Genomic DNA, 26,650 nt, shown 5'->3' with positions numbered 1-26,650 from the left:
AAGGAAGTATGGTTGACACTAAACAATTAAAAATTTGGAAAATTGTAATTTTTTTTTAACATCTTTATTGGAGTATAATTGCTTTACAATGGTGTGTTAGTTTCTGCTTTATAACAAAGTGAATCAGTTATACATATACACCTATCCCCATATCTCTTCCCTCTTGCGTCTCCCTCCCTCCCACCCGGTAATTTTTCATTATAAAACAGAATGTAATAAAAATTTTAGTAAAATTTTGTCTCTAATAGCAAGTTAAAAACACATTCTCATGGCTTATACTTTGTATTCTTTATTTTAACAATGTTAAAAATGCTGGAAAGTAGTTGTGCAGTATATTTACATGAAATTTGTGTTCTTTGTAATGCTTTTGTTCACTGGAGAAAATTGCTTTAAAGGAAAGTAGCTTCCTCAGTTGAGAGAATTTTAAAATAGGAATTTTATTACCTTTTCTTTCTTTACTAAGGTGAATGATTTTTATCCCTATATGAAATTTTTATATGTTGTGATTGATGGGTAACAGAGAAAGATAGTATCCACCCTGTCTTGTTTCTTCAGAAAGTCATAAGATGGTCTTATTCATGTGTTGTAAATTGCCTTAGCTTTGCACTTTAGCACCACCTGGTGGACAAAATATCATTTCTTTTTCTTTTCAGTTTAAAATAAAGTTAGCCCTGTCACACTCTGTATCCAATTATGACATATCTTAATAGGTATTTAATTGCAAATGTATCTAACTTTAAAGATAGTTGTAAACAAAATAAGGTAAAAAGGTCTGATATATTTCCTAAGTACTATACAATTGCCAAGTTAAATGCCTATGTTTCTTTAAACTTATAAATATATACAGATTTGAATAGTATGTTACATACGTATGCAAAAATGTGGGTATTGTTGATAATTTAATTATTGAGCATCACATTCTTTTCAATAAAGAATTAAATAAGACCAGGAAGTTTTCTGTACCTTAGTAGCAAACTATTGCTTAAATTAGATTGTCTACCCAAAAAGCAGTGTAATCACTTCATGAAGAAATCTCATACTACAAATACTTTTTTTTTTTGGCTGCCACGCAGTTTGCAGGTTCTTAGTTCCCCAACCAAGGATTGAACCCGCGCCCTCAGTAGTGAAAGCGTGGAGTCCTAACCACTGGAGCGCCAGGGAATTCCTTACAAATTCTTTTCCTGTTAATATTTTATGTATAATTGAAATGAAAACTAGTATTTTAACCATTGCTACTGTAAAGCAGGCCATTTTCATGCTCATTTTGCCACTTATATTTAAAATTCAGTTGTGGTCTTATATGTATTAGTTCTTAGTTTTTAATAGTTTTTAAAATTTTTTGAATTTAAACTTAACAATATTTTCAAATGAAAAACACAAACATATTTAAAGCTAGTTTTGAGAATTTTAAGCATGATAATCTCTTTGTATAGTGCCACATTTCTATGAAATATAGTGAAGTTTTTTCTTATGAAATACAGTGAAGGTGAAAAGAAACCCTCAGATTCCACACTGTTCCTTTGGCATATACTACTTATCTATTCCTCGCTAAAACTGAGAGGTTTATAGATTTGAACTGTGTGACATTTGAAGGCTTAGTAGCTAAATAAGAGCTGTTGATATTTATAGGAAATATGTTCTAACTACATACTTTGTTGTATGTCATTTAAGATAAAATTATAATACATAACCTTCATTAAGACATGCATCTTGAACTGAAGTTATTTACTTTATTTCAAGAAAACATTTAAACCCTTCTCTCTCGTGTTCCTTTTTTTCTAAAGGTCTTGGATGGTATACTGTAAACTCAGCATATGGAGATACCATTGTCATGCCTTGCCGACTCAGTGTACCTCAGAATCTCATGTTTGGCAAATGGAAATATGTAAGTGTGACCTACCTTGGACTTGGTTAATTGCCTCTAGTTTTTGAAAGAAAATTCCTTCTGTGAGTAAATGTGACTTGCAAATTAACGTAATGGCAATATTCAGCTGTGGGTATAAATGTAAAAGGATGAAATTAATGAGTCGAATATGTCAAAAGAATAATTCCTAAGTCTTACATAACAAATGCTATTTTAAAATAAAGCCAATAAACAGGTAATTCTTAGCTCAAATTAGTCTGAAAGATTCACCCTGAAGTGTCTGAGGCAGAAGAAAAGGCAGAGTTCCAGGGTAAAATCAGTGGAGTATAGGACAGAGCTTAGTGGAAGATGGCAGCCTTTTTCTACACACTCATGTTTTGTTTGGTGTGGTTACTGCAAAGGCAAGATGCACCAGAAGCCAGAGCATTCAAAATGTTCACTGAAAATTAGTCATCCGTATTAGAAGCCTGTTACTGGTAGTTGGTCTTAGAACTCAGTCGAAGTGGTAGGTCCTTTTATGCTGATTTTATTCATTTTTTGCAGATAGCAAAATCATATTTTCTCAGGTATCAAGGTACCGATGGGTCTGGAAATGAAGGGTAGATATCCTGGTAGGTGATGTGGAAAGGCTAGGTAACTTTGATAAAATATCTCAATTTCATTACCAAGACGAACAAAAGGTGTCTGTGTGGCACAATTTCCCATTGCTAAATCACAGAGACTCACAATGGTTTGCAAGCTTAAAAAGAGGACATATGTTTCATTGAACACAACTGGCAAATTTTCCCTAGGTCCGTGAAATGTTAAAAGGTATTTGAATAGGAAAAGGATTTGATGGTCCAATAATTTTTTTTGACTTTGGGCATAGATTTTTATTATGTATTATTCTTACACATGTAAAAAAAGCAGAATTAATTGGTTGATATATTCGTGAAAGCATCTTACACTTCTAAATTGCTTCAAATCCAATCACACTTCTATATTACTTTAATTCTTGTGATGATCCAATAATTTTTGAAAAGTTTTTTTACTGCAGTACTTCTCGGAGCCTTTCCTATATTAAGATACATGATGAATTGTCTGAGTTCATTCATTTCTTAAGTTTATTGAACCACACAACTTTTCCTCTCAGATATCTGCAAGAACAAATGTTCTGCAGAATAGAAATGTACATAAGTTGCACCCCAGGGGTAGTATAACACAATCTTTTAAAATATGGTTCTGAAGTCAGACTGACGTTCTACCGTGCATTGGCTGTGGGATTCTGGATGAGTGAATTAATCCCCATTTTCTCATAGAAAAATATGAGATAATAATAATCTTCCTTACAATGTTGTGAAGGTTACATGAAGTAACTCATACCAGAATACTTACCTAGTACTTGGCACATGGTAATTGCATGAAGAGTGTAAGCTGTTATGAGTGTGGGGCTACTAAGCTCTAAACGCACTGTGTGAAGGGCAGGTGAAGACAAAAGAAGGAGGTGAGGCAGCATAGCACTTCCCTGATCCCTCCTCCTGTTATCCAGCTCACACTGGGTAATTTTTAACTATTTCTGGCTCCCTATAAAAATGGAAATATGAAGTTAAGGCCTATGAGGACAAAGTCTATTAGCACCCCTAAAATTCTAAGGGTCTGGGAGACTACCACCTAATTCACCATTGAGTCAAACTTAATGTTAAAATAAATGGCATACAGTGGTGAAAAACTTCTGTGATTATAGACATTTCTGATGCCGAGGAAATAATTTTCACCTAAATGGAACTGGCACAATGGCAGTGAAAACAAATAATAATGGCAATTTTCAAATTGTTAATGAAACAAAAACCTTCAGCAATAAACTGAGGAGATACATTTGAAGTACCATACGCTCTAAAAGCAGTCCTGATTCGCAGACATACTATACAACCTCTAATTTAATGTAATCTGAAAGACAAAGAGCAGATTTGGAAAGAGTGAAAGGGAGCAAACACAGAGGAAAGATGAATTAGTTTCTCTCTTACTGCACGGTTATCTCCCTGTGAATGGAGATCATAGCTCCCTGTGCACCCCGCCCTACCTCACTCCCACCACCTCTTCACCAACATCTGCCTCTGTGCCTGGTACAGAAGAGGCATCTAATGGCTGTCGAGAATGATATAGTGTAGTTATAATGGAGCCAGGCTGTGGAGCTCCAGTCTTGGCCCTGCTGAGATACACTGGCTGGGGCAATGGACCAGTTATTTAACCAATCTCTGTCTCCATTGTCTAAAAATGAAGCCAATATTATGTGTAATTTACAGGGTTGTTATGAATATTAAATCCATTAGTGCATGGAAAGCCCAAAGAAAGTACCCTGGCATACAGTTAAGTGCTCGAAATTTAATAACTATTATTTCTTGCATAAGTGAACAAATATATTATAGAAATTTAAGATACTGGTCTAACTGGTCTAACATATTTTTCTTAATGAAGAAATGATTTAGTACAAGGATTTGCATTGTAAACCTGTGGCAAAATTAAAAGATTTAAGGAGAATATTACTGATGTATTCAGATATTCAACCAGCTAAACCTTTTGGACTCCAAGATTAGCTTAGTAATTGTCTTAGTCAGCTTGGGCTGTTATAACAAAATACCACAGACTGGATAGTTTAAACAACAGACATTTATTTCTCACAGTTCTGGAGGCTGGGCAGTCCAAAATCAAGGTGCCAGCCGATTCACCTCTTGCGGAGGGCCCTCTTCCTTATTTGCTGACAGCTGCCACTTGCTATGTGCTCACAAAACCTCTTCTTTGTGTTCTCATTGAGAGAGAGAGCTCTCGCGTTTCTTCCTCTTCTTATAAGGGCACTAATCCCATCATGAGGGTACCAACCCCATGACCTCATCTAAACTTCAACACCTCTCAGGGGCCCACCTCCACTAATCCCACACTGGAGGTTAGGGCTTAGGCATATAAATTTAGTCCATAACATTAGTAAATATTAATAATTTTTAAAATGTTACTCCTCATAACACCTTGAAATTTGTCACGCATTTTTGAATGTTTTATCATATTTTATTTTCTCAAAGGCCTTGTGAGGTAAGTAGAAGAGGGATTGGCCCTTATTTTAGATTATTGTTAGTAGGTAAGAGAATGTTTGTGGGAGCAGAGGAAGAAATGAATTATGTCTCAGTGCTCTTGGCATAATTGTATATGCCAGATTTTATATGAAAGCCCTTCGAGCTAAGTTTTAAGATTCAGATAGCAAAACTATGGCTTTTAGTGATTAATCTAATTCTATTGCTTAATGGACATGATCATTTCACAGGGGCAAATACTGTTCCTCCATGAAGACTCATTAAGCTATGTTATGTGTAAAGGTCAATTGTGTCAGTCTGGCTGAAACTGAAAAGTGTGGACACATAAAGTATGTGGATTAAAGTAATGAACATGCTAAAGATAATTGCCCAGGATTTCTAAATGAGTGTTTGCAGCTCAAGTGTATGCTTACTCTGATAGTTAGCTGAAAATCCTTTTGTAACATAACACTTATATGTTTGTTTTCATCTATTTTTTTTCTTTTACATTAGACATAAGGCCAACCCTTGTCATTTTCAAAACAGTTACTAATTCTGTCTTCCAGATGCAAGAAAAGCTTGGATTCCTAAAGCTCTGTCCTTTCATTTTTGTATATTTAAATTGATACCTGTAAAAGAACTTACAGCTTCTCTTCTTATGAAGCGTAATTTTCTATAACCAAAGATTTATATGAGGCACATATCTAAAATTATTCTTCTTGGACCAAACTACAAATTTTGGTGGAATAATACGGCCAAGAAAATTTTGTTATTCTGGCTGTAATCCTGAAACATCTAAAAATGCCTGTCTTTTAAAAATGTATTGTTATTTCAATTTTTAGGAAAAGCCTGATGGCTCCCCAGTATTTATTGCCTTCAGGTCCTCTACAAAGAAAAGTGTGCAGTACGACGATGTACCAGAATACAAAGGCAGACTGAACCTCTCAGAAAACTACACTCTCTCTATCAGTAATGCAAAGATCAGTGATGAAAAGAGATTTGTGTGCATGCTCGTAACTGAGGACAACGTGTTTGAGGCACCTACAGTAGTCAAGGTGTTCAGTAAGTAGTCTGCAGTGTAATGCTAAGTGGGATTGATGGCTGGTACTAGAAAATGTTCTTTAGAAAGACGACTGAACTCTCTGTAGTGTCTCCACAGTAGGCATCTATGTAAGAGGACTTCTAGAGATCTTCATTCTGCTCATGCATGCTGTCAGTGAGGAAAACAAAAAACCTGAAATGCAAATAGGAGCTTTGCAATGAGGAACTAAAAGAATATTCTGTTGTTTTGTTGGGTAAAATTTCCTGTGATATGAAATAGTGCTAAATGAAAACTGGCATGTGATCCTTTACTTTCACTGACGTACAAATAAATGTTCTGTGATACATATTGATACATAGATATATAATACATGCACATATTCATGCATATCATGCTTACATATATATGAATTAGGCTAAACCATATAAAAGTTGCCATTTGATATTGTAAAAACAATAAAATACTGGGCTTCCCTGGTGGCGCAGTAGTTGGGAATCTGCCTGCCAATGCAGGGGACACGGTTTCAAGCCCTGGTCTGGGAAGATCCCACATGCCGCGGAGCAACTAGGCCCGTGAGCCACAACTACTGAGCCTGCGCGTCTGGAGCCTGTGCTCCGCAACAAGAGAGGCCGCGATAGTGAAAGGCCCGCGCACCGCGATGAAGAGTGGCCCCCACTTGCCGCAACTAGAGAAAGCCCTCACACAGAAACGAAGACCCAACACAGCCAAAAATAAATAAATAAATAAATAAAATTTAAAAAAAAAAAACAATAAAATACAAACAAGAGACCTAAGTTTTCTATATATGTATATACGTGTGTGTGTATGTGTGTGTACACACACACATTTTGACCTTTAATGCTTAATGCTTGTTGATTTACTTCTTGAGACTGTTCAAGCGGTTTAGAAAATTGCCCTAAAATAAAGAAGTTCACCACACTCTAAATGTGTACATGGAATCCACCAAGGGGAAAAAGTAGAGGAGGGTTGGAACAAGAAAATGTTGTAGAAGAAACTTGTAATAATTACTGGAGGTTACTTTGCCTCATGATAATATATAGTTAATGTGCGTGTACAAATAGCTACGCAAATGAATGACTTGAGAAGTTCTAATTAAAACTTTTTATCTTTTAATATTCTAATAAAATATCCCACCTTCATTACATCCTAATATCTTAGAAATTACAGGGAGAAAAATAGGTCTCGAAAGTTTCAGAATGCTAGTCTTTTTTAATTAGGGAAGAAGGTCTCACTTTTCAGTTTTTTCCTCTGCTTTCTGATAACTTGACAGCACCTAGAAATTATTAAAATAAACAGGGAAGAAAGAAACCCAGCGGGCCTTGCTACTACAGCAATTAACCGTGGATTTTTCCTGTTTCTCTTATAATGCCTATACAACTAAGTAGGACTGTCCCTTAAGCATTTATATGGACTTCAGTGCTCCTATGGACTCATAACAAGGATTCAGTGCTTATACTATCAAGGAGACCTTTGTTCTCCCGAAGAACCTTGTAAAAGCATAGTACACGTTTCAGTTGATTACCTTTCAGCTTAGAAGGTACTTTCCAGAAACCATCCACTCAACTCAATCATTTTATGGATCAAACCAAGTACCAAGCGTTTCCCAGTTATGCCCCCTTCCATGAAACACCCCGGATAATCTCCATCCTGTATTTGCCAAAGTCCCATGTATTTTTTTCTTTCTTGTCTTTTATTTCACTTTGATGTTATTAGGAAGATGGATGGTGTGCTGCTAAAAACACTTTTTCTAAAGTGAGCAACCAAAGTCTTTTAATTAGGCCATGAGGTCGTAAATATAAGTACACAAAAATGTACTGCAGTAGGTACAGAGATTAAGTCACAGCATTCTAAAGTTATGTGTATTGATTTGTCATTGTCATGTTTCTTTGTTATTATGTTAAAATTACCAAATATCAAGACAGTCTACAAGAAAGTTGAGAAAATTCAGGTTGTTCCATTTCGAAGAAACATTTGTGACAATTTTCAGAATATAATTTTTTAAATGCCAAAAAAGTTCATTTGGCCTAATTTGATAAAATTTGTAAGCTGTTTCGGAATACAGAGGATTTCTATGGTTATAAAAACACACTCACACCCTGCATACCATCAGCTCCCCCTACCCCCTTCTCTTTTGAATGTTGTTGAAAACAAAGTGATTCTCAGAAACAGAATTTGCATTCCAGGCTCTGGGCCAGAGAGAATTTAAATAGACAAGTTACACACTTTTGAAAATGGGGTTTTATACTAGAAACTGTGGGACCCTCCAAGTCCAATTAAATAAACAGCACAGCTCATGATGAAGAAAGAGTTTGCAAGAGCATATAAGGGCTTTGCTTCTTTAAAAATAATGAATTGACTTTGGATCGTTATTTGTGAAGCAAATGGCAGCTGTGACATGGAGGCTTTCATTCTACACATGTATATATTGCAGTCACTTAAGAGTTACTAGGCTCATCAATCAGTCCTCTGTTTCCTTCTGTCGAGTCACCTAGCACCTAGCAACATGCACTGTGTACCACAGAATGAGTGTGGTTAACGTGAGCTAATCCCAGATCAGTTTGCTGCAGTGTCCTCCTGACGAGCACAAACTGTTTTTATTCAAACTAGAGGTCATGACTGATGACTTTATTACTTCTGATGTAGGTTTGTTTATTCAGTTTTAAGCTATATCTCAGATGCAAGAAATCATGCCCATAAAGCAGACCAGGTCCAAGTAATCCCATGCTTTGTCACCACTAATGAGGCATTTTTGTTTGGTTGGTTGGTTAGTCGTTGAATGGCATCATAGTCAAACAGTTTGCATTTAACGCACATTTGAAGTTAATAAAACCATCCCTTAGCAAGAGTAGATCTTAGAGGTTGAATGCTTGCCCAGAGAGCCAAATGGCTGTCAGTGATATAATGGAAAAATCACTGAACTGGTCATCAGGAGATCTGGCTTTGTTAGATCTGCTGCTAATTTCTGACCTTGGGCAAGTGACTTCACCAGTCAGGGCAGGGGCTTCAATTCCCTCCTCATCAGTAAATGAGTACTTTGGATTAGGCAGTGGTTTTCCCACTCTGTTCCTAGGATCCTCTTGACGTGCTAATGAATAGGGCTGAGGAGGGTGAGGAGCTAGCTGCTTCTACTTGATTAGCTATAATTCACCCACTCAATATTTTGAAGCTTTTTCATGATATTTTGTTCAGGGGGAAAAAAGGGAGAAGGGCTTGAGTACTAAAAAGCATTTGAAAACCACAATCCAGCCTAATCTTCTGCACTGGTGTGTGTGGTATTAAAAGGAAGACTGTTCCCGTGACTTCCACCTGGACCAACCAGCTCTCCTAGTGATGGTTGGACATCACAGTGTTATTTGAGCTTTCATTGGGACACTGTTCTCAATATTTTATCAAAACTGAGCATCCCTCCTCCCACCCTCCCTGTGAAAGTTATTCAACTTTCAACTGCAAGTCATTTTTATTTTTTCAGAATGAAGGAAGCAGAAAATACCTTTTTAACAAATGAGATCTACACTGTATATTTCATTTTGATTCTTTAAATATAAAAAATACCTTTTCCCATCTCATAAGGAAAATAAACGATTTCATGCTCACAGTGATCTACTTAAAGTATATCAAGAGTTGATTGCTGACAAAGTACTGAGAGAAGCACCCTTGACTCAATGTAACCAGTGCACCTGCCTTCTCTTGCTCTCCTCCCATATCAAACTGAGCCATCCTCTGTGTGAGGATTTTGAGAATAACACTCATGCATTTGGGTGATATAGAGCAGTTTTGCATTCATCACTCCATCCTCACCTGGCTGTGAAACTCTTGACAAAATTATTTTACTAATGCAAATAAATTTGTGGTATGACTTTTCCTTTCAATTCTATACTTAGTTATGAATCCTTGAATCATATTAAGACATAATTCACATAAAGTTTTTTTAAAACACTTTGGAATCAATATGCAATTTTGCTAAAATAGTACACATCCTCTTTTATGGTCTTCTAATACTCATCGATTGTTACAAGCTAATATAAGAGAAAGTTACATACAAAATATGTATTTGATATAGAGGGTTTGAAACAAAAGTTTGAGAAAATAACTCAGAGAAATGCAATAGGTATTACCATTACTTTCTCAATACCCGCTGTGACTCTCTCTTCTAAATGGAAAAGTGAATAATAGTACAAAGAGGACTAAATTTTAAGCATACTTTCATCAGGTTTTCCTGGGTTTGCTGCAGTTTTATTTTATTGAAATAAGAATAAATTTTAGAAAGTGTTTATGGAAACAAAGCACACATGGCCATGTGGAAAAGACCAACAATTGTAACACATCGGTATTTATGGTTATATGGGGTTTATAAGTCAAAGTAGAGGAATATATTTGACATTAGAGGAAGTATGTTCCAACTGAATTGGTATCTGATTTTGGTGAACTAGAAATTAGTACAACTTAACAAAACTGCCCATCCTCATTTTCTATTAAGAGCCTAATTTTTTGGAGGATTTTTCAAATCTCTCTATATATTCCAGGCATAGATAGTACTGAGGAAACAAAAAACTATTTGCTCTTCTTTTCTTGTTAACCTTGACACTTGATCAACCACAAAAATTAATTTAATATCTTACCTCTCTTGAGCTTTCAGAGAGGTGTCACTGAGTAACTGATTTTAGTTCCCAGAGAACTTACACTTACTCAAGCTCCAAGATTTTTGTTCTGTTTAAATATTTTGGATGCAGCCCTCTCTCAAAGGTATTAGACGTTTGCCATAAAACATTGAATTCTGAACATAATTTAAGGTTTTATCAATAACTCAGAGTTGTAATTATGAACATTAATGATGTTACATTAAAATAGTGGTAAAACCAAGACTTACTGATTTGTATTGGAGAAGGCTTTAATCCCCTACCACATGTTTCCCAGGAATTGCTATTTATGTTGTTTTGATTTTTATAATTTATTTTTTCTAATTGAAAAAATTTTTTAAATTGAAGTATACTTGATTTACAATATTATATTAGTTTCAGGTGTACAACAGTGATTCAATATTTTTATAGATTATACTCCATTTAAAGTTATTACAAAATAATGGCTATATTTCCCTGTGTTTCACAATATATCCCTGTTACTTATTAATTTTTGTACATGGTGATTTTTACCTCTTAACCCCCTGCACATATCTTGTCCCTACCCCTTTTCCTTTCCCCACTGGTAACCACTAGTTTGTTCTATATATCAGTGAATGTATTTCTGTTTTGTTATATTCATTCATTTGTTTTATTTTTTATATTCCACATATTAGTGATAACATACAGTATTTGTCTTTTTCTGTCAGACTTCTTTCACTAAGCATAAATACCCTCCAGGTCCATTCATGTTGTTGCAAATGGCAAAATTTCAGTCTTTTATATGGCTGACTAGTATTCCATTAGGGGTGTGTGTGTGTGTGTGTGTGCATGTGTGTATACACACATGTAACATCTTTATGTGTGATGGACACTTAGGTTTCTTCCGTATCTTGTGTATTGTAAATAATGCTGCTAAAAACATAGGGGTACATGAATCTTTATGAATTAGAGTTTTTCTTTTCTTTGAATATATGCCAGGAGTGAAATTGCTGGATCAGTTTTTTTATATTTTGTCAGTTTTTTATATTTTTGGTCACATTCCTAACAATCAGGTAGCCAGGTGTCACTTCTTCTTTGTGTTAATGTAATTGTCTGTTATGCTTTTCTATTTTTCTATGTTTCTTTTTTCCATTTTTTTAAATCTTTCTTATATTTTCTTTCCAATCTGTGCATTTAGAATATAGATAATCACTCTTGAGAAAATTGTATCAAGAGAATTATACTTCTAGAATTAATAGTAAATAGGCCTCTTATAATTAAAGTGTAAGCTCAACAGATAGGCAGATTCACTATTATTATTAATTATTCTAATTTCTAATATAAAACAATTGCAAAGGGAAAATTAACTCAGGATATTAACCTGAAGAAGCTTACGTTATTTTTGCATACAATCTTGGTGATACCCATCTTGCTGTTCCAAAGACTTTTTGTCTTCATCCTTGTTTTCTATAATGGTCTGGGTAGGTAACATGTCTGATAACTGAATTCCAAATTGAGTAATAATTATACAAAAGCAATTTAGTTTAGTTTGGTAATCAAAATTAAAAGTGTAGAGATGGTAGACAATAAGACTATGGATGAGAGAATAGCTGGTTGTTTTTATTTGTCTATTTATTTGAAAATAGAATAGTTCTCCATGAGACTCACAAAAATCAATGACAATGAGGAAATATCCATTTTCTATAGACTAATTGTTAGAGCTAATTAAAAAGTTTAAAAATCCATCAATGATAGATAACTAATAGCTAAGAATAAAATAAGTTTAAATGATATCTTCTTGCTGCAATTTGTAATCAATTTTTCCCGAAACCTCTATTAGAATTTATGCTTACCGAACTTCCTATATTTAAAACGCTTCTGTCCATTATCTCATGTTCCAAATTTGAAAGATTTTCTCACATTTATAGTTTCATAATATAACTTCATTTAAAAGATAAGGTGTGAGATACACAGGAAACTTGGACTTCTACATCCCTTAGCCACTTTGCATTTCCCATGATTTTAGAGCAGTGATTCTTAAACTCCACTGTGCCCAAGAATCCCCAATGGAACTTGTTTAAAAAGTAGGTTTATAGGATTTTCCCCAGATATGCTGATTTAGTTGGCCAGGTAGAGCTCAGAAATCTGCATTTTAAATAAGCACCCCTGTGATTCAGATTCATATGGACTCAGGTTTTCCTCTAAGGAGATGGAAATTATTAAGTAGAAAGTGCACATAGTAATCAATTGCAGATAACATATCCTCTTTAGTATATTAACCTCTGTTTACAATCTAAACCGTACTCACTGTTTATAAAGCATCCTGAAAACATTAGCAATATTTTATTCACAGGAATAATAAGCACTTAAAATAATATTTAACATAATAAAGCAAATATTTGGAAGGGGTAAACTAACCAGATTTCTTAATTACAGATTATATGGGAAATCTATTTTTTATTTTGTTGCTTATTTTTCTACTTTGAGTAAATGAATTATTTTTCTATAAACCGAATCACAAATGTTCATTTCCTTCTCCCACATGCACTTAAAATCTTTCTCTACTTAACTTTAGAGCAACCATCTAAACCCGAAATTGTAAGCAAAGCCCCGTTTCTTGAAACAGAGCAGCTTAAAAAGGTAAGAACTTGTTTTTGATTAATTGCCTTTCCTAAGCCTAGCATTGAATGCCTTCTCCTGGCCTCAGATGCCAGAACAAATAAGATAGACTTTGCTCTGTGGAGCTGACAGTGTTCCAGGTGCCAGTCAGAAAGTCTGCACAAGGTAGAGAGGAGGCGCAGAGGAAGGCGTGGTCATTTCTGAAGGGAGGAGAGGGAGATGAGAGTAAAAAAAGGCATAAGTCTTTCTTGTTTGAACGAAATGGATGTTTAATGAAGTAATGACACATGAGTAGATTTTCTCCAGACCAAAGGTAAAAAGGGCTTTCCAACAATATGAAATAATACCATGTTAAAGAAAATGGCATGTTTGGGAAACACATTATTTGCGTTGCTGGAATTTTGGGTGCTCAGCCAGTGGGCAAGAGAGTGCAGTAAGAGATAAATCTCGAGAGTTAAAGAGAAGCTGGATTATGACAAGCCTTCTGTCATGTATAGTGTTTGGTCTCTATCTTATTGACAAATTAAACTATTGAAAAGTTGAAGTTAAGGGATAAGATCAGATTTAAACAATCACAGTAGCAGAGGTTTGAAGGAAGTCTGTATTGAAGGAGGGACAAAACTGGGGTTCCATATATGAGCACATCACTTGATTCATAATCTCATTTTCACTAACTAAAATAGCCAAATTTTCCTTGGCTGGGGGAAGAAGCAAGTTCAGAATTCTTTGAATCAGATTGAATTTGACTGCATAGTACAACACTAAATATTAAGAACACATGTGAAGTAAAGTGGTGGGGATTATAGATCGTGGTAAGTATATGTCATCTGAAATAAACGTAGCATGAAGCTGGAGAGGCAGCCTTATTTTAACACCATTAATGATTCTTGAATACACAGATCTATGAACCATGGTAATAGCCAATGTTAATATAGTTATGTTATTTAGTTAATGTTAAAACTGAATACTGTCGAAATGAATCGGGTAATGCTTTTAAATGAATGTGATTTTATTAATGGTGGCAGCATCTATTGCACATTTTAAAATGGGCAAGACCATAATTTTAAGCACAAAACATTGTTTTTATACAAGAGTGCATTCATTCAGTCCTTAGTCAAGGCTTGGAAAATGAATGGGTCAGGAAATCGGAGTAACTCTGCATCCCTTGAGGAGTCTGGGGCTTTCAAATGGACAACCACTGATGTAACCAAGGTTGTGATATTTCCTCTTTATTTTGCAGTTGGGTGAGTGCATTTCAAAAGACAGTTATCCGGATGGCAACATCACGTGGTATAGGAATGGAAAAGTTCTGCAACCCCTTGAAGGAGGTGGGTAAGAAGTGGGCAATAAATTCAGATGACATGTTTTGCCTTTCTCTTGTCTAAGCATTCCTTAGACTATCCTGAGTCTAAATGCATTGCCCTCTTTTGATCTGTGACTCTATACGTTGTTACTTTAAGTATCCATTAAATCAGAAGGGATTTTTAAAACATCATTTTAGACCTTGTGCAGAAGAATCAAGAGCAGAGAAAATTATTTCTCTATATGGCATGTTCTAAAAGTTAATTAAAGTGAGTGGGAGATAGAATTCCAGGATTCTATTTCTGTCCATGTCTCTGATTCATGTTTTTGAAAAGACATCTACCTCACTACATGTCAATTTTCCCTCCTGTTAAATACAGTAAGAAGGACAAAACCACTTCTCAAAGTTGCTGTGACAGTTAATTAAGGACTGTGATTTTCCGATGAAAGATCCTACCATTAGTGTTCTTTATTTTCTTCAGCGGTGGTCATAATTTTTAAAAAGCAAATGGACCCAGTGACTCAGCTCTATATCATGACTTCATCCCTGGAGTACAAGACAACCAAGGCTGACATTCAAATGCCATTCACCTGCTCTGTGACATATTATGGACCATCCGGCCAGAAAACAGTTTACTCTGAACAAGCAGTCTTTGATATTTACTGTAAGTAACTCAATAAATAATTATGCAATTTTTATGTATTAGAAAAAATATTCCAATGCTATTTTAAGTCCCAATCCAAAAGCTCTTTGGAATTTACTTCCAAACCCCCATCCCCATTCCATGGTACCCAAATAATCTCTTCCTCTTTGCAAGACCTATAGAGTAAATGCTTACCCATCTATGATATCTTTCACTCTCTACTTTGTTATTTATAATCATCTCTTCTGTATTCCGCTAGACACTAAGTTCCTTAAACACAAGATCTCTGACTTAGTCTGATTTCTTCTGGTAGTCCTCAGCCCTGACGCACAGCCCTGGATTTTGTAGGCGTTCAGAATGCCATCTGATGGTTTTCTGAATGAATGACAGATGAATAGAAGGTTATGACTGATTGGTTTTCTAGATATGGAATTTCCATTTTAATAAAGAAATTTATTTTAATAATGAGATCAATTGCATAAAAGTTAAATAGGATTTTGAATTCCAACATGTTTTGGTTAACTCAATAGATTTGAATATTAGACTACAAAGGAACTTTCCTGATCATCTGATCTAAGTCCATTATTTTAACTAGCAGTAAAGTGAGACCTAGAGACTTGCCCTAACTTAGCTGTGGCAAGTGGATTAGAATCCTTTTCTCCAATGCTGTGCTCTTTCCTGTAAGACAGGAGCCAAGATAATATGATTAAGAGCAAAGATGCTGGCAGTCCAGTCCCAGTGCTGTTATTTTGTATTTCTAGAAAAGAAGCTTAACTACTCTAGGTCTCAGTTTTCCTATTTTGAAATAGGAAAAATATTAATGTAATACTTAACTCATGGTGTTATTATGGAGATTAAGTAAAATCAAAAATCTAAAATAGCACAATATGTATAGCACATTAAATGCTCGTTATTAAGTACTATCATCATTATTACTATATAATCATTATTACTTCATAAGCATAGACTAGAGATATATTTTGGGGAAAGATGCAAGAAAACTTTATTATTACTCTTTAGTGAATCAGAAATTCTCATAATACTGCCTTATGTTGTAGAATAACCCAGTACTTCTACGTCTATTTGAGAGAAAGGGTAGAAATGCCCACTGAACCTTCAAAGAGTTTTATCTCAGCTACATTTTTATTTTGGCTCCATGAAGTGCAGAACCTTATAGAAGAACAGAACTGAAGTTCCACATGCCCTAACCATAATGGGTTGTTTTGCCTTAAACTTTGTAAATAAATTTCAACTTGATTTAAAAGCAAGAATTGAGAGGATTTCATCATATACAGCTTATCTAAAATCAAACTATTATTTCTGTATATGGAAGCAGAACTCTGTCTGTTCAAAGATATTCAGTTGGAAATAAACTATCTTGGTGTAAGTACAGGAGTACAAGATAGGAAAGAACATCAAGATGAGTGAAAAGGATTGGGAAATTGGCTTAAGAAAGAACGGAAATGTATGTGAGTGTCAGGCATGGGCAGATAGATGGGCAGAAAAGTCCTTGGATGAGGAAGAAGGAAATGATTTTACTGTGGTTGGCTGTGTGGAAAGCATTGGGCACAGCTTTTGAGAAGGCACAATGTATGCAGTGCTGGGCTTCATGGCAAAGACCCGAAAGTGTTTAATATATAGTCCTGACATTCAAGGGGTTTACTATTCCAATAGGTAAGTAAGACATGTACATCAGAAGGAAATTGTCAATGCAAAGTTGCAAGTGGTAATTGCCACAGGGACTTAGTGGACAGTCCTGAAAGCTCAGGTTCCCAAGGACAGTGATTCCCAAACTTCAGGATATGCATCAGAATCACGTGGAGGACTTGTTAGTAAACCAGTTACAGGACCTGGCTCTATAGCTTCTTATCCAGTAGTTGTGGGGAGGGGCCCAATACTTTGCATTTCTAACAAGTTCCTTGGTGATGCTAATGCTAATCATCTGAGGACCACATCTGGAGAGCCACTGCTCTAGGATGACTTTAGAGAAGGAGGAGCTAAATGGAAAGTACAGAAGAGTACATTCAAGAAAAAGAAATTTGATCAATTCACCTTGAGGAAGCCTGAGAAAGACGCACTGGTCCACTCCTTTACCCTATCCAGTCAGTAATGAAGTTTTATAGAATCTAGCTCTTTCATCTTTGTATGTGTCTGATTCTGCCTTCTGACACTGCCTAAGATTATGCCACCATTCCTCATTGCTGGTATTTTTGTAACAACTTCCAAAATAGTATTCCTGTCTGTTCACGCCAAACTGCCCTGCAAGCTGCTGCCAGAAATATCTTTCTAAAACACAAATGTGAACATGTCACTACTGTGATGAAAACTCTTCAGCGACTCCCCAGATCTCTCAGGTTAATCTTTAAACTCCCAATTTCAAAATGCCTTGAGTCCCCTGTAGCCATGGTCCTGACCTGTCTCAACCTTCATCATTTAACTACTTTCTGTAGTCTGTTCTATTTTCCAGATTCCTCCTGTAGAATACTATGTACATTCCTATCCATATGCTGTCACTATCTTACCTTTATTATCCAGCAAACACCTCCTTATTCTTCAAAACCCAGCTCCAGGGTCAATTCCTACAGGAAGCTTCCCAGTCTGGCGGATCTGTAAGCTACTAGTGATTACTATGCTTATGCATCTTAGGCAGTTTTTGTGCTGTCACAGTCTTAATTGATAAGTTTGGTGTCATCATAAATAAACTGAAAGTTCATTGAGGACAGGGAATTGCTGTTTTTGACTTTGTAACTCTTGCACTTAGTGCCTGCACAAAACAAATATTAGCCAAATGAGTGAATAAATGAGTGGACAGAGGATAAATGGAGAGAAGGGAGAAAGAAATTTGAGTAGACTCTTTTGATTATTATGTAGGGGTATTTATGGAGTAGTGAGATATGAGTCTTACCTGAACTAAGTTCAGGGCAATTGTGGATACCAGGTTAAGAAATTTTTATTTCAATTTTTACATATTGGGAATGTGTGGAGAATTTTAAATATCATTGTAATATTCAAAGCACTACTTCAAAAACTTATTTAGAGAATATATATATATATATATATATATATATATATATATATATATATATATATATATATATATATATATATAAAGATGTAGAAAAGAGAAAGGCTCACGGTGAAGGACCAAATGAAGTTTGAAGGCAGTGTTTCAGGTGTAGATTAATACAGCCTGTGCTAGAGAAGTGTTGGTGGGAATAGAAGGGGAGAATCAGATGCAAAATATAAGGATTAATCATTAAGACTGGGTGATTGAGTGGATAAGAGAGGGCAAAGGAGAAAGCCAGAGTAACTGGCAGACTGATGATTTACTAATAGAGTCAAACTGAAAGTCAAAAGGAGAGCAAGAGATCATTAATTTTGTTGGACGCACATTAGTGGGCAACCAGAAGGCTACTGTTAAAACTCAAATGTGTTACGTTAACCCTCTGATCTCAGTGTAGTTCTTCAACTCCCTAGTACAGAGCAGAGCCTATTGAAAAGGGGACACAGAGAAGGGGGGTTTTAAAATAAAGCAAGAAGTCAGATCGATTATGATTCCTAGCTGTTCTGGCATCAGCTTTGGTCAGAGATGTGCTGCAGTGACGTGCTACAGACCAAGCTAGGCAGAGAAGGGCCATGCAAACGAGTGAGGGAGGCCTAGAAATGGAAGGCCAGTGCGGGACAAACTTTATTTACTTTCTGACTTAACTGAGAACTGCTGGTCAGGGAACTACCTCAGGCAAATTCAGAAAAATGAACAAGTATATTAAACCAATCTTTGTTTAGCCTCAGAACATTCTGGGCAAATATTCAGAGATGCCCAAGCATGGGAAAAAGTCAGAGAAGCAATCTATAACAATCCTTCAGGTTGTTTTCCCTGCACTTTAATCTTAGAAAGGTAAGTAAATGACTGCAAGAGATGGAAAAAAGCCTCAAAATCTACCACTTATTCGTCTCACTTTATTAGCTAATAGCAAAATAAGTCTTCATAGATAATTTTTAGTGCTGCCGGTTTGGAAATATAGATACATGCTTCAGTAGTTATTAAGCCTTGTGGAAGAGGTTCTCTAAAATAAACCTTTGCATTATATGATTTCAAAATTCATTGTTCATTGTATCATCAGCTACATAACAAGTGGATACATTAGAAAGTGGGTCATTTATAACTGCCAACACCACCTCCTTTTCTTTCCTGTTAGCTGGGTATGGTCCACTGTGTATTCAGCTTTTAATTTCTTTAGCATTCTACTGTTGAGCAGTAGCCTCAACTAAAGAATACCCTTTAGCCCTATTTTCACCATAAAAATGACCGAAATGGAATGAAAGTTGCATCTTGGCTCCAATGAACAGAAAAAAACTACAATACATTCACAGTTCTGTTGATTGTGTTAAGGGTCTCCCTCAGTTCATGGATTTATCTTTTTGAAAGCAGATCTACTCTCCAGCATGCCAAAAATCTTGCTGGTATTGTTTGGCTCATGTACCTTTTTATTTAATATAAGGTATTATTGTGTAATAAGACTGGGGGCGGGGCTAATAGTTTTAGCTCCTTTGCTAGCTGCTCCAGTCTTTCCAAACTGTAAGATACAGATAATATAGTTAAATGTCCTTATAATGAGATTATACAGTGAGATTGTTCCTACTGGTCTTTTACACATAAAATAATTATGGTCTTCCTACCTCAGGTAAAGACATTTTGCTAAGAAGAAATTGATTTTTATGTAACAGGGTCTCTTTGTAGTTTGCTCTAACCAAGATTAGTACTTGTTATAGCAAGTAGCTATTAACTTCAATCCTTCTATAAAAAGATACATTTAAGCAATTACCATTACTAGCTTCTTGAGAAAATTGTGTATAATTTAGTCATTTTCATTGTATGTACTGAGTAATTTGGTACTTGATGAAATGGTTAACTTGTGTCTGTGACTCTTGCAGATCCTACAGAGCAGGTGACAATACAAGTGCTGCCATCAAAAAATGCCATCAAAGAAGGGGACAACATCACTCTTAAATGCTTGGGAAATGGTAACCCTCCTCCTGAGGAGTTTTTGTTTTACTTACCAGTAAGTGCTTCAGGATTATTACTTGAGCGAGACCACTATCATTCTGTCCTGTTGTTTGGCAGCTGGCTGAAATTAAGAATTGTATATTCTTGGGCAGCTTAAGTGAGGAAAGGATGTTATTCTTGGAGTCAAGGGACACCTGTGGAATGTCCTTTAAAAGTTTTTTTGGCATCTGCCAGTGCTCTTGCCTTTTTTTAATTCAGTGTTAAGGGAAATCAGGGACAAAGAGTAAAAAATCTGATCATAGGAAACCGTAATGGTAGAAACTCAAGGTCTCATTATCCAAATAAACTATAAGAATCTGCTCTTCAGAAGCAAACAAATATAAAATGAAGGATGATGACAGCAAATGGTCTGATGTGGATTCTAAATCTATACACAGTGCATTCCTGAACACGTCCCTGAATTTCTGATATAGGGACACTTCTGTTGCACATTATATTTAGCTTGATAGAATAAAGCAACGGGCTGTATCTTGCCATTGTATGTGGTCTTAAACAACCATTTTCTCAACTTTTATCAGTATCACAGCTGAAAGAAATGATGTCTAGAGGATAATTTGGATGTGTTCTAGACACTATGGAGCCAGACTAAGAGAGAGCTCTGTCTGAAGACGCTTGCTCTCCCACAGCCTTCCCAGGTTTGCGTTTGACATAACCTTCCATTGGGAGAAGCCATATACAACTCTGTACTGCATTTACTGCAGGGATCTGTTCACAAATGTCACCCACTGCATTGTTCAGTAATGTTTAAGAGTGTCATCCACTACATTACTCAGAAGACAAGTATAAGTGATTTCCTTTCTACTTAAATGTTGACAGAAAATTCTGTTTATCTTAATAAACTGACATATTGTTTTTGTCTAAAACACAAATGAAAACTTGAAACTAATTATGTTTCTACCTTGATTTTCAGGGATGACAGCCAAATTTGTGTCTTAGTTTCAACAACAATTATCTTTTTTGTTACTATATACTCCTAATTCATCTATATAATTTTTAAATTCTTAGTTATTAATTCTTTTCTTTTTCTTTTCTCTTTTTAAAATTTCTTTTCCCCTCTCTTTCTTTCTTCCTCCCTCCCTTCTTCCTTCCTCCCTCCCTCCCTTCCTTCCTTCCTAATTTGGATTATATGTTATGTTTTCTTTTAAGCTGCCTCAAATCTTTTTGTCAGATTAAGCAAGGGATAAATGTAAAAATAAAATATTAAACATTTTTTTAAATCTGCCTTAACAAACACAAGCCATGCTGTCAATAAAATAGATGTCATCAATACAATGTAAATTAGCTTCTCAATTTCCTTAGAACCAAATTACCAATTATTTTTCCAGGATTCAGATAATACAAACTCTACTCTCATTTGTCCAATCGAAGAAATACATTTCCTTTTTTTTTCTTATCTGAGAAAATGTCATTTTAATCAAGAAATATAACTGTTCTTATTGTAGCTACCAAGTGTAATCATCTTGACATTTTGCCTCTATCAAAAGGGACAGCCTGAAGGAATACGAAGTTCAAATACTTACACATTGGCAGATGTGAGGCGCAATGCAACAGGAGACTATAAATGCTCCCTGATAGACAAAAAAAGCATGATTGCTTCAACAGCCATCACAATTCACTGTAAGTCACCTTATTCTTCATTACCAGCTTCACTTTAAAGGCCTCTCGTAGTCTAACTTTGCTATCTCTTCAAATAAATTGCAGCTATATTTTTCTTAAATAATGTGGTTTCAACAGACTTACTAAAGAGCATTAGCGTGAACCCAACTTTGGTCCAGATTTGCCCTACAATACTGAAATCTTGAATGGATCTAATAATTGCAACTTTTGGCAGTGATAAACCTCCATCTTCTTTCTAAATGTCTTCAGTTTGTGGTATTAATAAAATATTCACATGCATCTTAAAGAAATAAATTATTTTATATTTTAAGAAAATATTTGGATATTCTCGAAGTTTACAAGGTTTGCATTTGGCCAAGAAAAGTGTAGATTAAGTATCTTTTTTAAATTACAGAGTACTCTTAACACCCAAGCCCAAGCAACAGACATTTTCTAGAAACAGAACCACTTCGAAATCACCCAGAACTTTTAACCCACTTTTATACTCCAGTAGATAGAAAAAAATAAATATACATAGAAAACAGACACTTCACTTGAGTTCTTCATTTTGTAGTTCCTGACAGTCTGTATTATTGATGTACCCTATGCATTGTAGAAATGAACTAATTTGAACTGCTCCCTGGTGACACTAGAATACACAGAGTGCTTTGGGCAAATGTCAGTCTTGCTTGGAAGTATAAGCCAAATTGTCTAATAAGTCCTTTGCACCCAACAACACCTCTAGACATGATCCATTACAGTAAGGTTTCTCTAGACATGATCCACAATCCCATTGAATATGAGTGTTTCTTTGTTTCAGAATTGAAAGAGATGTTAGCAACTGTTCTGAGGAAATGGTTCTAAATCTATTACTCTACCCATAACGCTTGGAAAACACGTAGGATAGGAGCTAGAATTTTGAAGGAGGTACATCGGGGAATAGAGTAACCAGATGGTTGCTTTTGAGTGTCTGATGTTGGGATCACACCCTGGGGAGCCCTATGGTTACAGTGGACTGTTAAGAAATATTCACAGCTAAGCTACTTCTCTGTTTGCTCTATTTTCATGTTGAACATATCTGAGTGCGTCTGCCATCAGGGGCTAGTTAGAGAGAAAGCAGTGACCTCTCAGGATAACAACTGTGCTACTTTTTCTCTGAGGACATTTATCCAGTTTGTTCCATAGGGGAAAAGAAGTGAAGTGAGGGAATATAGCCAGCAGATAAAATTGCCTGTGGAATAACTTTCTGATATCATTGTTCATGAAATCTTTGGGCCAATAACCAATAATCTCCAGTGCTTAGTGGTGATACAATCTGCTTATGTTTAAGAGATGCTAGCTACTCAGGACGCTAAAGAAAGAGAACTCTCATTTATATCACCTGTATATCAGGCAGAGAAGGATAGATGGCAGAAGGATTAGGCAAAAGGCTGTGCTGCAGCTACGTAATACCTCAATGATCAGCTGCGATTAAAAAGAAATTAAACAAAAGCATGTAACAGTTTAATTGAATTTCAGTGCATTTAATTGGATTTAAATACATTTTGGTTTTAGAAGGTAGGCTTTAACACTGGGCTTTAAGGCCTGTGTTGCTCTGAAAAGCTAAAATACTGTATGCTAACATATATATATGGAAGCTAAAAAACAAAAAAAATGGTACTGATGAACCTAGTGGCAGGGCCGGAATAAAGACGTAGACATAGAAAATGGACTTGAGGACACGGAATGTAGGGGGGCGTAGGACATGGGATGCTGGGGCGAAGTGAGAGTAGCATCAACATATATACACTACCAAATGTAAAATAGTTAGCTAGTGGGAAGCAGCAGCATAGCACAGGGAGATCAGCTCGGTGTTTTGCTACGACCTAGAGGGGTGGGATAAGGAGGGTGGGAGGGATACGCAAGAGGGAGGGGATATGGGAATATATGTATGCATATGGCTGATTCACGTTGTTGTACAGCAGAAACTAACACAGTATCGTGAAGCAATTATACTCCAATAAAATCTATTAAAAAGAAAAAGCTAAAATAGCATTGCAAGTAAATCAAGATTTTACTCGAAATTACATGAAAACATAAAAATCTTATTTTTGCCCATTTATTCTAAATTGTTTGCTTTCAGAAAAGATTTGTTTCCTTTCCATAGATGACTAAAGGGAGTAGATAGAGAAGCACCAACCAGTACTTGCACATATTAGCGGAACAGACCTCTCCTCAGGCTTTTAGCCCACAGATCTCTAGTTGCTGATGAAGCATCTACTAGTCCTCTGCCAATTCATGCACATATACATTCTTCATCCAAGCTTTCAAAGTCCATCATCATCCTTTAAAATCACTTCTTTTATCTTCTCGCTGGCAAGTTAACTGTCCAGCTAAGAAAAGCTTTAACTTGCCCTGAATTGAATTTTCTTCTAAATATAATTCAACCAAATATGCTGAGGAAACTCCACTTTTCTATGTGATAATGCCTATTTTAATATTAATGAGAAACACGCTTCTTCCCTTCATTCATTCAACAATAGTTTTTGAGGGCCTACAATGTGGCAGACACTGTGGATACACAGTGGCAACTCAAGTCATGGTCCCTACCCCAAATATGCTGACAGCCTAGCAGGCGAAACAAGTATTAAAAACAATGCTGTAAACAGTCAACAAATTACAATTATAACATGTAAAACCAAGGAGAAGCACAGGATGCAATAGCAAATCCCCACTGCCATAGGATAAAGTCCCAACTCTTAGTATGGCAAGCACAGTCCTTAGTTTGGCCTTAATTACTTGTATAGGTTTACCTTCCATGTGTTATAACCATTCATACCAGTTTACTCACCACTGTGAAACCTGCCAAGCTCTCTCACCTCTTTGCCGTTGCTTATGTGACAGAAGTTTTCCCAACATCTCTGCTTATCAAAGCCCTTCTCAACCATCAGGGGCCACAAATAGATACTGCCTCCATGCAAAGCCTTTATTACTGCTTTGAAAGCCAAGTTGGTTCTATTCTCCATACTCCCATAAGTCTTCTCTTGTACCTCTGTCTGTAGCCCTTACTCTAGTTTTTCAGCAAATATTTCTTGAGCTTCTAATCTATCGCACATTTGCCACTAGGTGCTGGTTTCATGCTGCCGGGTAGTGTCATCACATAGTTGAGTGCATATTACCTCTACCTCAAATTGTAAATTGTAAGCTCATTGTTCATCTCAGTATCTCCTGTCAGTGCTTGGAACATAGTAGTTGTACAATAAATGTTTTATTGAACTGGATTTTCCTCATTCAGATCATACTATGACAGTAAGATTTTTATAGAAATTACTTTCCATCTGGAAGATTTTACTTCCTTAGATGTATTTATACTCTGTTTTAAAAAAATGATATCTGCTGACAGTGTACCTAATAATAAATCTTATTTAAAATTTCAACTGCATGAGAAACGGGATAGCATTTTTGAAAAATATCTAACCATTATAGTCAATTCACTCTGAAGAAACACTTAGACACCTAATGGTATTTTGGTTTATCACCTGCTGTCTAAATATACTTGATTTTCCCATGGTGTGCCTTATCAACTCTTTTTATAATATTTACCTAGTCATCATCTTTCTTTATTTTCTTCCAGAAGTGATTTAAGAATTTTTTTCTTAAGGTGATAGACCCCAGGTGAACACTTACATGCAGTCAAAACATCAATCATGTTAACTGCAAATAAATGCATAATCAATTAGATTGACCGTTCGCTTGTCCAAACTGATCTCAAAGCTGGCTTGAAAAGCTAGACTGATTATGCTACAGTTCAGTTATTTCAGTCACATAAATCACTTCTGAATTTCAAGTGCAGTTAGAGGATTTTTTTTTCTTTCATCCATTTTTTTCTCAAAAAATATTTTGACTATCTTACTTTCTGGAGTTGCATTTCAAGCATATTTTCTGCTTCACAGATTTGGATTTGTCCTTAAACCCAAGTGGGGAAGTGACCAAGCAGATTGGTGATGCTCTGCCTGTGTCATGCACAATATCTGCTAGTAGGAACGCAACTGTGGTATGGATGAAAGTAAGTAATATTCCTTGGTAATATTCCACTGTTTGAACTGATTCCTTTTTAGGCTTCTCTTATATATTCATGGGTAATATGTTTATACACCCACACTCATACTCATGTTTCTCTCTATATAATACAAATCATACCACAGTAAACTTTTAGAGGTACTCAGCATCACTATGGCATCCATAATTGATGCTCTGAAACTTAGTTTGGGGCATTAATTTAGTTATGTGTATCTACTGAGTAATTATACACATACACACATGCACATGGATACACACACATATACAGTTATATACTTTAGGGATTAACAACTTTCAATGTGTTTTAATCCACAACATTATAAACTGTGTGTTTACAACAACCATGTGAAATATGTAGGGAAATGATTATTTCCCCACATTATTCAAAAGAAGTTGAGGCAAGAGAAATCAGAGAGCCACAGGTGACAGAGTGGAGACTTGAGCTCAGGCCTTACCCAGCATAAATACTGCACTCTAGTCACCTAACCTTCTGCCTTTCTGCTGAAACTGACCTTAAGTGTCTGAATGTGGGTTCCATGAATTAGTAGCTCCTTTCACCCCTGAGATCTCTTTTCACAGAGATCTCTTTTCACCCCTGAGCCATAGTAGAACACCTGGAACATACTAGGAGCTTTGTCTGTATTTCCTGAGTGCTTATATTCTTGTAATTGTCTGAAATGTAGGCCATTACCTGGGGACCCAAACATTGCTATTATCTTTTTAGAGTGAGAAAGTAGAATTGGTAATTGGTGATTTGAGACAAGGTTATCACCAAAGGGAAATGTTGTAACTATGT

General features: G+C 35.8%; 1 protein-coding gene across 2 annotated transcripts in view; it reads left to right on the top strand.

The window, feature by feature from the left end:
* The window catches only part of ALCAM (activated leukocyte cell adhesion molecule), a 193,254-nt gene that overhangs the window by 132,268 nt on the left and 34,336 nt on the right, over positions 1-26,650 (top strand). For both annotated transcript variants that reach the window (XM_068546819.1, XM_068546818.1), the window contains exons 2-9: positions 1,785-1,885; positions 5,748-5,967; positions 13,142-13,206; positions 14,426-14,513; positions 14,970-15,152; positions 20,067-20,194; positions 21,684-21,816; positions 25,728-25,840. In XM_068546819.1, the coding sequence (XP_068402920.1) occupies positions 1,785-1,885; positions 5,748-5,967; positions 13,142-13,206; positions 14,426-14,513; positions 14,970-15,152; positions 20,067-20,194; positions 21,684-21,816; positions 25,728-25,840 (1,031 nt within the window). The remainder of the gene's footprint in view (positions 1-1,784; positions 1,886-5,747; positions 5,968-13,141; positions 13,207-14,425; positions 14,514-14,969; positions 15,153-20,066; positions 20,195-21,683; positions 21,817-25,727; positions 25,841-26,650) is intronic.

This window comes from Eschrichtius robustus, chromosome 6 (assembly GCF_028021215.1).
Source record: "Eschrichtius robustus isolate mEscRob2 chromosome 6, mEscRob2.pri, whole genome shotgun sequence".
In the NCBI taxonomy this organism is placed as follows: Eukaryota; Metazoa; Chordata; class Mammalia; order Artiodactyla; family Eschrichtiidae; genus Eschrichtius; species Eschrichtius robustus.
Note: the sequence above shows the minus strand (reverse complement) of the source record. Positions and strands in the feature narration are given on the sequence as shown.